A 13,262-nucleotide genomic window follows, 5' to 3' on the forward strand; every position below is an offset into this window, starting at 1 on the left:
GGCTCCTACAGAAATGAAAACGGAGAGAAAAAAGAACCGGCATTTTTATAAGTATTATAGCTCTCACTGCTCCTCCCCTACCTCACACTGCTCAAAAAACCCCTTAGTTAAAAAAATCATTTGAGCAGGCCCGGTGGCTCAGGTGGTTGGAGCGCCGTGCTCCTATCAACAAGGTCATCAGTTCGATTCCCACATGGGCCAGCGAGCTGTGCCCTCTACAGCTAAGATTGTGAACAAAGCTCTCCCTGGAGCAGGGTTGCCGTGAACAGCAGGAGGTTGGCGTGTGCTGCTGTGTGCTGCCACGGGCTACCATGTGCTGCTGTGGACTACCATGTGCCGCCATGAGCAGCCAGCGACCAGCGTGAGTGGCCGGCAACCATCATGAGCTGCCATATGCTGCTGTGGGCTGCTGTGTGCTGCCATGAGCGGCCGGTGGCCAGCGTGAGTGGCCGGCAGCCAGCATGAGCGGCTGGCAGCCGGCGAGAGCTGCCCTGAGCTGCTCTGAGTGGCCGACCCACAACTGGCGACCAACTGCCTCAGCGGGGGGGAGCACAAGGCTCATAAGACCAGCATGGGCCAGGGAGCTGTGTCCTACACAACTAGAATGAGAAACAATGGCTTGAACCAGAGTGGGAAGGGGAGGCGGAAGAAAGCGGGGGGAAATCATTTAAAAATGTTCAAAACGAAATAATAACAAGGTCCAAAGTTACCACAGGCAAAAATAAAAATCAAACCAGAAATAGGAAGTAAACAGGAAAAGACAAATAGTACCTGTGACAGCGTAGAATTCCGGTTCATCAGACCCTTGGTTCTTTTAAATCCAGGATCCCCTTCTGCTATTACATCCATTGTCTTTTTCCCGATGAATTCTAAGGCATCCAAACCCCCACTGATAACGCTCTTTCCCTAGGAAACACATGCAACCTCATTACAATAATATTGAAAAAAGACACCTGCATGTTTTGATTATACAAAATAGTGGCTTATAATACGAAGCACTGGCAAGAATGTGCAGCAACTGAAACAATTACACACTGCTTGTGAGCATGTAAACTGGTATAACCACTTTGGAAAACTGTTTGTCAGTATCTATGACAGCTGAATGAACCTAGGAATATCTTACAATCCAGCAACTCCACACATGGTTACATACTCAACAGGAATTTGTACTGAGGTTTCATCAGAAGATGTGCAAGAATGCTCATAGCAGCACTATTTGTAAAAGCTCAAAACTGCAAACTACCCAGCACTTACAAACTGTGGAGTGCATTTACCTAGTTTAAATTGACATAGTAATGCAATGGAATACAGGAAAAAAGAAAGGCATACACCACACTAATTTCACCATGGATAAATCATAAAAACATAATGTGGAGTGAAAGAAGCTAGAAACAAGAGAGTACATTGTGTATGAGTGCATTTATATAAAGTTCAAAAGCAGGTGAAATTAATCTATGACGGTAGAAGTCAGGATGGCGGCTATCTTGGTAGACAAGAAGCGGAGGCACAGATGACTGGGAGATGGCACGGGGAGACATGTGATGTACGATCCGGTTGTTTCTTAGTCTGAATGTGTTCACGAGGTGAAAATTCAAACTGGACACTTAGGATTTTACTTTTCTGTGTATATGTTATACTTCAATAAAAGGTTACCAGGTACTAGCCATGTGTCCTCACATGGGAAATACACAGCTTTGTACAACACTTTTTACAATGTCTCTAATCATCCACTTTTACAAGCATCTGGCATTTATATCATATTTCCCCTTTGCCTAAAAAATGAAATTATGAGAAAAATATTTTTACAAAGCAGAAGTTTTCTAGAGTCATCAAACTAAGAACTCCTAGTCCATAAAATACTGTGTACACCGCATCGCCTCTGTTACTTTTCACCTCCTGTTCCCTCCTTCACTTCTTTAAAGAAAGTTTTCAAGTAGCTCTCACTCTACTCCTAAGACCAAGGTGACTGACCGTCAGCAATCTGGACTGCCATAAGAGTCATCTGTCTCCATGGCTCTTCAAAGAAAAGAGACAGAAAGAGACCAAAAACCGTAATAATCACGGAAGGGAACAGGCCACCGTACACGTTTTACTCACTGTGCTATGAACAGCAGTAGAGATGGTTGAGAATACACCAAATGGTCCAGTCATCGGGGAGGACTTTTCATTCTCTTTGGCATTTGTCTCTCCTACAGGAGGGAGGGGAAGTGTAAACATGAAGAGATGCTCCATAAATAATTTTGCATTATTAACATCTATGTGAATTTTTTAAAAATTAGACCATGCTTCCCACACACAAAGCCTTAGCTCTTTTTATTTTAAACTGTTGAACAAACTACTGATATATATTAAAACAGACTATACATATATTGTATGATTCCATTTCCATGATCTTCTGGACAAAGTATACAGTTAAGAACTGAGAGTACGTAGAGGGGAGTAACTACAAAGGGGCATGAAGAGATTTTTGAAGGGATAATGAAAATATTTTTGTATCTTGATTGTCTATATAGTAGATACTGGAAATAGTCTCTATTTGTATAATCACAATGGACTGTGATTATACAATGTAAACAGGACTGTGTATTTGTCAAAACACGTAAAACTATATTTACCTGAAAAGTGTAAACTTTACTGTATGTAAATTATAGCTCAATAAACCTGACTTTAAAATCCAGCCTATTTTCAATTTTATCCTTAAAAAATTACGCTTATTCGTAGGAATCAGACATGCATTACAAAGATGAGTATGTTTCATCGAAAAAAGTCTGTTCTATTTTATTAACTTTGAAATGTCTTATGGGAGATCAACAAAGAAATCTCTCATAGGAGATCAACAAATAATTAATTATTATTGGAAGGACTTCTACTTCCAGCTATGATGAATTAAATGGTATTGCACTTACCCTTCCACCATAGCATGTAGAAAAACTGGACAAAATATAAGAAACAACTGCCTTCAGGCATTGGACAGCAGATAGCACAGGACTATGATCCAGGAGACAAGAGAAACAAAGAAAGGGAACCCTATGACTGGCGTGGCTTTCCAGACCACAGCACAAGCAGAGCATGGCAGTTTACTGAGTGGAAGAGACCGGAGTCCAGGAAGGCTGAAGCACCTGGTATTAGCAGGTAAGAGTACTAGAGAGGAGGGAGCTACAGAGGTAAAGAATTCCAGGTATCTACATGGAAGTGCCCTTGAGTCTTTGGCTTAGTACTAAGCTGCTCATGCATTGGGAGATGATACTGGACAAAGAACTACCATGGAGCTGTAAACTAAACAATACCCAAAGCTCATGCTAGGCTGAAAGACATTTGACTTCAGACCAGTCAAGTAGAGAAACCTAGTTAAACACCTGGGAATTAGGTGGAAACTTTAGAAGGGTCAGAGGCCTTAGTAGTAGGGCTAAACTAGCACTTGAGAGTAAAGGCTCTTCTATAGTCACCCTAATGAAGCTTAAAAATAAGCCTTAAAAGGATCAATCTAAGCTACCAATATCTTAGTTGCCTGCCAAACAAAACTCACGACCTTTAAAAGACAACAATATCCACTCAACAGTGTAATGTTCTTAATATCCAGCATCCAAGTAAAGAAATGAAAAAGGTGACCTATAACCAAGAAAAAATTGGTCAATAGAAACAGATTCAAGTAACAAAGATGATAGAATTAGCAGACAGGACACTAAAATATGTGCATAGGTAGGTGAGAAATGTAAGATATAAAAAAGAAACAAATGGAATTTCTAGAGTTGGAAAGTACAATATCTGATATTAAAAAGTCATTGAATGGACTTAACAGGATGAGACACGGCAGAAGAAAAGACCAGTGAACTTGAAGACACAACAACAAAAACTATCTAAACTGAAGCACAGAGAAAATAGGCTTAAAAATGCACCAAACCTCAGTGACTATGGGACACCACCAAGCTGTTTAAGACATGTGTAACTGGAATACCAGGGGGAAAATGGGGGATGAGGGGACAGGAAAATTATATGAAGAAACAATGGCTGAACATTTCCATATTTGATTAAATCCATGAAGTCCAATGAATCTCCAGTAGAATAAACACGAGGAAGACGATATCATAATCAAAACTTCTGAAGAGCAGTAACAACAAGAAACTGTAAAAGCAGACAGTTCCCAACAGAAAGAATCCAAACCAGAACACAATGGGATAAAATTCTTGAAGTAATAAATGGGGGAGAAATTTGTCATTCTGGAATTCCATATCCAAAAAAATATCTTCAAAAATGAAAATAAAAACATTTCCAAACAAACAAAATCTGAGAGAATTCACTGTCAGCAAATCTGAACTAACAAGAAATATTACAGGAAATTCTTAAAGCTGAAGGAAAATTGTATCAGCAGCAAACTTGGATCTACACAAAAGAATGGTGAGCATCAGAAACGGTACTTATGTGGATAAACATAAAACACATCTCCCCTACACACATTTTAACACTCATGGAGTAGAAATGGGAGACAGGTCTTCCTTTTTCTCTCTTCAAATAATGTTGTTTAGACAGACAATAATTTGGCAAGTTGTATCTGTAAGTACCCCATAACTCAGCAATTCCATGTTTAGGATTTTCTGTTAAAGAAATAATTTCACAAAGACATAGGCATAGGAATGTTAAGTATAACATTGTTCATGATGCTTCAAAAAAAGTGATTAACTAAACATATATTTAAAATATTTAAACATATTTAAAATATATCTACATGAATGGAATTCCCTGCAGCCATTAAAAATGATGATGTAGGCATATTACTGACATAGAATGTGACAGGTTTTAAACAAAGGTAGGTTATAAAAAAATAGAAAGTACGATTAGTTTTCTAAATATGTATGGTCATATTCACAGAAAAATATGGAATAATATATACCAAAATATTATTTCTGGATGGAATCAGAAGATTTCTCACTTATTCATAACTTTCTAATTTTTGACTAAGTTTTCCTATAATGAGCATTATTATTTTCAAAACAAAACTACAGTGGTTCTTGCTTTGAAAACAAAAATCTCATTGACATGTAACCCACAGGCATATCTCTCCCTTTATCACTATAGAAATCTCTCTTCCCTAAACACCCTCACGCCCTCTCACTTTTTTTTAGATCATCCTATTAACCTTAACCTCAAAATCCCTGCACCACAGCTTCTCCATTTGTCAAAACCATACCCATTCTCAAGATCTAACTTAAAAAAAATTTTTCCTTCATGAAAACATAAATTAATTGCTCAAAGTTACCCCAGTCCTTTGCTTGAACCTCAACCATAACATTTGACTTCACCTGATTTTTGCTCTGGTTAGTTCTTTCAATAATGGGTTTATCCATTAGATCCAAAAGAGAGGGGAGGTTCTATGTCTAACTCATTCCAAGTTCTCGCAACACCAAGCACAGTGCTTTGCCCAACAGGCACTCTTCCCCTCACCTTATTTTTCTTCGTTTCACTTTAGCATTGAGGTATAGATCTTGTTTGTTCACTGATATCTCCCCAGCACCTAGAACAGTGCCTGCCACTGAGTAGCCACTCAATAAATTTTTGTTGAATGAATTAATCTGTGGAGGGAGTTTAGAAAAATAATCTTCCTATTATATCTGATGTCTGAAGCCGGAGACAATGCTTAACAACACTAAGAAGGAAATGAGCATTTGATGCAAATGCAAGCATAAAACATGCTTTATTCCTCAACCCCCTGGTGTAATCATTTGGCACTTTCCCCCAGGTTTACAAATAGCAAAGGACTGGGGGGCTTAAAAGCATAAAAGAACAAACATAAGACACTTGAAGGGTACACCCTCAACAAATACTTCTGTGTAGTACCAGCCTGAATCTTGGTTCACACCATTTATTTCTTCCTATTCCCTTAATTACTGGTCTTTCCTGTCATTATCAAGCACATTCAAACACAGTCTTTGGATCAAACACCCCACCCCTGCCGCATTCCTAAGAGATGACTGAAAAGGATTTCCATTGCTGGTGGCCTCTTGCTGACTTCAGAGTTGTGAAAAGACACATCCCAGCTACAACATCCTTGGCAGAAGATGAACCCCGCTCCTCGGGAACTTTAGAAGATGGGAGGAGTTTATCATCATAAGACTTTCCAATCCAATTTTGGAAAGTTCTCTTTATTAACTCTTTTAACCCTTTAAAAACTCTGTATTAAACTAAAATCTAAGTGCATGTAACTTCCAATGTTCTCTCTTCATGAACCACAAATAAACCTAGGCCTTCTTCTCCATGGTGGTTTGCAGAGACGTGAAAAGAACCAACATATTCTCCCAATCTCCTTTTCCCAGATTTCCAGATTTAATATCCATGATGCCTTCAACTTTCTCTTGAAAACATTAATTCTTGGTATTTCACTATCTAGCTGACTCTTTTCTGGATTCACTCCAGTTTTTCAATGCCCTTCTTAAAATATGGCTTGTGTGGTAGACATCTTTTAGGTCTTGGGGGAGACACTGCTGTTTACCTATTCAAAGCCACTTCTAATCCCTTTTTCTTGCCTGCTAAGCCCACTTCCTGATAAAGAGGTTTATCATAATGCCCCAAACTCACTTTCCCAGCATCTCTTGCTGCTATAGCATGAACACAAGACCTCGCTCTAACAATGAAATTTGAGAAAATGCTGGGGGCTGCTGGGAAAACTTTTCCTCTCTTTAAAGGGTGAGAGATACCTGAGGAGAAATGACACTTCCCATCCACTTAATTCCTGACTTTGAGCACAGCTGCATTACTCGTAAAACGCTATACTTGGAGCTGCAGAATTATTTGGCCACCATAGACAACTAAGAAGACTGCAGTGAAGCCAACACGGAACTCTGACATCAATGAGCCACTAAACTAACTCTGGAATGGTCTACTTCTGGAGTTCTTCTAAGTGAGAAAAATAAACTCACTTTTGCTCACATGTTCTGTTACTTGCAGCCAAAGTAGTCTGACGCCGCTATCAGACTAAGAAGAGTGTTCCCAACTCATCCACATGGTCCTTTATAGTCACGTTACATAATGTTACCTTGTCTCCTGGCCATATCTGACCCAAGTTTAGGCTGATATAATTCTCTCTCTGGGGAATTTAAAAGTGGAAATAACCGACACCAAATAGTCTCTGATGGGTTCTTATATTAGAACTCGATATAAAGCTGGAGCAGTGGGCGAGAAGCAGAGACTCCAAATCAGCCTGATTCAAGAGAAAAATGATACAGATGAGCAGAGAGAAGCAAGAGTGGGAGACAATAAAGCCCCTGAAAGATGGAGAAGGCAAACTCAGGCCCTGAAAAGCTTTCTATTTTGTGGTCCAGGCTCTCTTGATCCCTTATTATAACTCTGTCCTTTAGGGCTTAAGTGAGAGTAGGTTTCTACTAGATCAAGGCAGGTCTCCAGAATTAAACTTCACTTTCATAAAAATCCAAATACAAAAAAATACACTCCCAAAACTAACACATTAAAATAGTTTTTCTTACCATGACAGATTCAAATTCATCTAACTCTTACTGGATTCTTAGACAATTATGCCAAGCAAAATGATAGGCAATTTTTACATGCTACGTTCATGGCCTTATTTATTTAATGTTTATAATAGTCATTTGAGATATAAAATATCATCCCATTTCATAAATGAGAAAAGTGGAGAGATACACGAGTGTTTAAAAGACACAGACCTTTGTCAGCCAAAGATTCTAAATTTCCTTTCTCACCAGTCCCATCATGCCCTGAGTATCACACATTCAATAAATATCTACTGAAAAATGAACTCACCCTTTCCATTTGGTCCATAATTCTAGGTCTTAATGTTTCCATATACTAACCTGTTGCATATTGGACCTCCGTTGAAATTTCACTAGGACTAGGGATTCCAAGGGAAGTCTCTGCCTTCTCAATGACATTTGAAATACCTTGTCCTAATGAGAAAAATAACATTTCTATATTTGAATATTATTTGCTATTAGTCACCAAAATTGGAGGAAAAAAACAAAAATCAAACCCACAGATTTTTTATTTCATTACAGCCACAGGACATGTTATTTTGACCATACATAATCTTTGGGAATGCATCCTTACCAAAAGGAAAAAAAAAGGATTCATTATCACTAAAGAACAGTTTTATATTACCAATTCCTAAATATCAACCTTCTAAGGAGGAAATGCTGTGAACTCCAGTGGCAGGATAAATCAGCCTCTCCTTACTAATGCATCCTCAAACGATAAAGCCTTTGAGTAATATGGAAGTTGAATTATTAACAAAATCACTTTTAACACATATCTGTAGCAAAATACACATAAAAATTAATAAAATACCTGATGACCTTACCTACTGTGGCGACTGTAGCTGAAGCTGAAGAGAGTAAGGACTTGCCCCAGCTGCCCCAATAGCCCCATCCGGTCTGGGGTTCATCTTTGGAAACAGTCTCCTATTTTTCCCAGTAGCCAGAAAACCAAAAAGCAAAGGAAAAATAAAAAATTTAGAGAAAAATAAGAGTGCATGGACAAGGTATCTAATTATTAGCCAAAAATATGGGTGAACAAATACATATTATTTAGCTAAAGAAATGTATTGCTTGACTAACATACGTATGTAAACTACATGTAAGCACCATATAGCAAAGGCAACTACTCATAAAAGCATTTACAGAACTGAGAAAATTATGTTTTGTGGTTATGAAAGAAATAGGTACAATCCTAAACTGGTATTGATTCCAAATTCTTTTTAACCCTAACATTTTTTTAAATTTTTAACAGATACTGTACTTTGCCTGCAGCCAGTGATGCTTGAACAGGGGGAACTTCTGAAGACTCAAGGTCACTGGAAGGTTTGGACTCTGGTCTTTTCCGAGTAGAAACTACAGGTTCTGGTTTATTCTCCGGCTTGGCACTTTGGTCAACACACTCAGAATTCTTGGCTGGCTCAGAGTTCCCATTTTCAAGGGTGGGGGTTGCTTCCGCTATCACTGGAGTCTCAATATCATCTTTTTCCGACATGATTAGATCATCACCTGATAAAATAAAAGGCAAAGAAAAAAATTTATTGTATAGGTTCTTTGGTATGTTATTTGTTTCAACTTTTCATTTTGAGATTATCATAGCTTCACATGCAGGTAAGAAATAAAAGAAATAACACAGAGAAATCTGATATATCCTTCACTTAAGTTTCCCCAATGGTAACAATCTGTATAACTACAGTAATAATATCACAACCAGGATATTGATATTAGGTTGGTGCAAAAGTAATTGCGGTTTTTACAATTACTTTTAACCTTTTAAACCACAATTACTTTTGTACCAACCTAATACAATCCACCGACCCCATTCTGATTTCATCCATTTTACATGCGCTCAGTTGTTATGTGTGTAGTTAGTTCTATGAAAATTTATCGTATGTGTAGGTTTCTGTGACCATTACCACAGTCAGAATACAGAACACTTCAATCACAAGGATCCCGAGTTATCCTTTTTTGAGTTACATCCTATCCTCCTCCCAACCCATGGCAACCACTGATCTGTTCTCCATCTCTATAATTTTGTCATTTTAAGATGTTAAGGGCCAGCCCAGTGGCTCAGGAGGTTGGAGCACCGTGCTCCTAATGCCAAGGTTGCCGGTTCGATTCCCACATGGGCCAGTGAGCTGCGCCCTCTACAGCTAAGATTGTGAACAACAGCTCTCCCTGGAGCTGGGCTGCCGTGTGCTGCCAGCAGCCGGCAAGAGCTACCATGAGCTGCTGTGAGCGGCTGACCGATGACTGGCTGGCGACCAACTGTCTTGGTCGGGGGGGAGCACAAGGCTCATAATACCAGCATGGGCCAGGAAGCTGTGTCCTACACAACTAGACTGAGAAACAACGGCTTGAACCAAAAGGGGAGGGGGGGTGAGAAAGTTACTTAGTATATAAGATCATTGAAAGCAAAATAAACAAAAAAAAAATGATGTTAGATAACTGTAATCAGAGTATGTAACCTTTGAGATCGACTCTTTTCACTCAGCATAAGTCCCTTATGATCCATCCAAGTTGTTGTATGTACCAATAGCTTCTCCTTTTTTATTGCTGAGTATTATAGTATTCCTTGGTATGGATGTATCTGTTTAACTATTTAGCTGTTGAAGAATACTGAGCTGTTTCCAGTTTGGGCTATTACAAATAAAACAGCTATGAACATTCATGTGCAAGTTTTTATGGGAGCATAAGCTTTCATTTATCTGGAATAAATGACCAAGTGTACAATCACTGGTACTTACTTGTTGTACTTTATAAGAAACTGCCACGCTCTTTTCCAAAGTAGCTGTACCATTTTACATTCCGACCAGCAAAGAGTGATTAAGTTTCTCTGTATTCTTACCAGCATTTGGTGGTGTTATTTTTTTATTTGAGCCATTCGGATAGGTGTGTAATATCTCATTGTGGCTTTAACTTTCATTTCTCTAATGGCTAATGATACTGAACATCTTTTCATGTGCTCATTTGCCATCTGTATATCCTCTTCAGTGAAATACCTATTTGTATCTCTTGCTCATTTTCTAATTGAATTTTTTTACTGTTGAGTTTTGACAGCTCCTTTTATATTCTAGATTCGAGTCCTTTGTCAGATATGTGGTTTGCAAATATTTTATCCCAGTTTGTAGTGCATCTTTTCATGCTCTTCATTGGGTCTTTCATAGAGCAAAAGTTTTTAATTTCAATGAGGTCCATCTTATCAATTTTTCCTTTTATTGGCTGTCATTTAAAAAAATCTTATTAGTCATTAATCATTTCTACCTCAATTTTTCAGAGAGATTATGAAATTTAAGCCATCAGGCAGAATTTATATCAGACTAGCTTTTGAAAAGCAATGTTAACCAATTCGATTTCTTCCAGAAGTACCGCAATTAAAGCTAAGATACTATTGGTGTTTTTACAGAGCAGATACTGGTTTCCAGGAAAACCAATCACCAGGGGAGAAATAAATGTACCTTATACATACACACAGATACACACAATGAGATCTTAGGTATGTATAAGCTTGTATTTTGTACTGATCTATACTAAGTGCAGAATTACACCCAATCCATGACATCAAGACATTTCTAAAGTACTAGAAAAGAGCTATATTAACAACTAAGGCAGCTTGGAAGGAGCACTATAATTGAGGTATACACAAAGTGCTGAAAGAACAGAGAAGAAGAAGTCTGCCGAAACGGAATAATATTCATCAACAAAGTATCTGAAATAAGCATAAAATAGTGGCCACAAACTGGGATTTTGAGTGCCAAATCCAGCCTACAGATGTTTTATTTGACCTGCACAGTGTTTAAACCTTTTAAAATATTAATTGCTAATATTAATTAAAAAACCTAAAAGTCAGATTTAATCTACAAATATAGATTTCCAAATTCCCTTGTAAAATTGAAAGATCTCGCAACACTGGGCCCACATTCGACTTGATAATAACTAGCTCATGCCAAATAGTTGCTGGGCTATTTTAGACAGGCTAGTGTTCTCTAGTTTCCCACAATCTCCACCAAAATCAAACTTGACTGCTTATGTTACCTGATTAGTCCCTATAAGCATCTGAGCTTGTAACACCTGCCTTAAAGGGCACTTAGGATTTTGACAGATGAAGATGCCACTTAGAGAATTCAAGGGTGTGGAAACAACACATGGGAAAGCTCAAAAGCCTGAGGTGTGACAGTATGGAATATGGATACCAGCAGTAGTACATAAGGCAGGGAGAAGAATGGCGTGAAGGCATAGACTAGAAAGGTAGATTTATACAATACCATGGATCTTAGGTCATATGGTTATATGACATACATACATTATACATTCCCAAAACTCAGAAAAAACAATCTAGATATAACTACTCATAGACATACAAACCAACTCTGAAATATTCATTAATTCATTCACTTGCAAACATTTTTTGAGTACCTACTGGATACCAAGCTCTGGAGACTGCGAACTAATTTAAGATACAATTTCTGCTCCACATACTCCAAGAACCTGTCTGATAGGAAAGACTACACAGTTCTTATACAAAGTTTAATCTATGCTTTGTGTAGTTGAATTTGTATTTTTTTTTTACTATCTTTTTACTCTCCTATGCTCTCTGCAAGTTACAACTCATAGTAATGTGTATGTATTTTATATATAGCACACATACTACATAAATAACATATAATTTTATAAAAGACTGGAAGGGTATACTCTGAAATACTAAACACTGGTTATCTCTATTCTTTCATTTGCGTATCAAAGATTTAATGAGCAACTAGAACATGCTAAACATGTGAGCTAGGTGGGAAGAGAATTTTTTGTGGGGGCGTCTATTTATATTATCATTACTGTCATTGTTCGAATGTCTGTACCATCCCTGTTCTCGACAGATTCTTAATCTAGCAGGAAAAGCAAAAAAAAAAAAAAAAAAAAAAAAAAAGGAATAAATACCAAATACATGGACAAGTACATGGATTTACACTATTTAATATTCTGTAAATTTTCCAGGTATCCTATATAAGTGTGTGTTATTTTCGTAACTGTAGGAGAAAGATTCCAAGAACTGGACCATTACACACAAAACTAAATGGCTGAGTGATATTTTTAAAAAATAAAATTTTATACACTAAACAAACATATATATATACATATATACATATATATTCTCTCTCTCTCTCTCTAAAAATGGAAGGCGGTTTAGTTTGGCTACTAAGAGCAGGGCCTCTGGAGTTAAAACGACTTTCTTCCAACTCTGTCTGTGCTGCAGTGATTGTGGGAAGTTAGTTCACCGCCACCTGCGTCTCCGTTTCCTCACCTGTAAAATGGGGCGAGGGATACCTACTTGACGAGGTTCCTATAAAGATGCAACGACACGATGCACGTGAGGGGCTTGGAAAAGAGAATGGCACATAACTGCTCTTGGAAACAGCTGCTGATCGCACTCGTGGTGGTGGTTGTTTATATCATTACTATTGTTATTAATACGGCTATCTCTAGACGGACAAACAAGCGCTCTCACTTCTCCCCACAAACAAGAACAGGTCCCAAGCAGGAGATCTAGTGTAAACACGCGCTCCTAAGTTGTCAACAACGAGAATTCCTCACACAAACGTAGCGCTTCCATAAGCAAAGCACTTTTACAGCCTCAGCCTCCAGCCGTGAGGTGTCAGCCGCCCGACCGCAGACCGCTTCCTCCCCCATCCACTCCCCAGCGGCCCGGGCCGTCGGGGTCTGGCCCCGGGACCCCGCACCCAGCCAGCCTCCTCCCTGGAAGCCCCGCAGCCA

The 13,262-nt window shown here is 38.5% G+C and overlaps 1 protein-coding gene across 4 annotated transcripts in view; it reads right to left on the minus strand.

Moving 5' to 3' along the window:
• FAM114A2 (family with sequence similarity 114 member A2) overlaps positions 1-13,262 on the minus strand; it is a 31,204-nt gene that overhangs the window by 17,839 nt on the left and 103 nt on the right. Inside the window, exons 2-7 of one of the 4 annotated variants that reach the window (XM_033095994.1) lie at positions 12,660-12,792; positions 8,761-9,006; positions 8,324-8,423; positions 7,821-7,913; positions 2,098-2,189; positions 772-906 (exon numbers count right to left, since the gene is read on the minus strand). In XM_033095994.1, the coding sequence (XP_032951885.1) occupies positions 772-906; positions 2,098-2,189; positions 7,821-7,913; positions 8,324-8,423; positions 8,761-8,991 (651 nt within the window). In that variant the 5' untranslated portion in view covers positions 8,992-9,006; positions 12,660-12,792. Of the gene's footprint in view, positions 1-771; positions 907-2,097; positions 2,190-7,820; positions 7,914-8,323; positions 8,424-8,760; positions 9,007-12,659; positions 12,813-13,082; positions 13,159-13,262 lie in introns of those variants that run through there. The other 3 variants (XM_033095993.1, XM_033095995.1, XM_033095996.1) reach the window with 3 other exon arrangements.

The sequence above is a fragment of the Rhinolophus ferrumequinum genome, chromosome 24 (genome assembly GCF_004115265.2).
Source record: "Rhinolophus ferrumequinum isolate MPI-CBG mRhiFer1 chromosome 24, mRhiFer1_v1.p, whole genome shotgun sequence".
Taxonomy (NCBI): Eukaryota; Metazoa; Chordata; class Mammalia; order Chiroptera; family Rhinolophidae; genus Rhinolophus; species Rhinolophus ferrumequinum.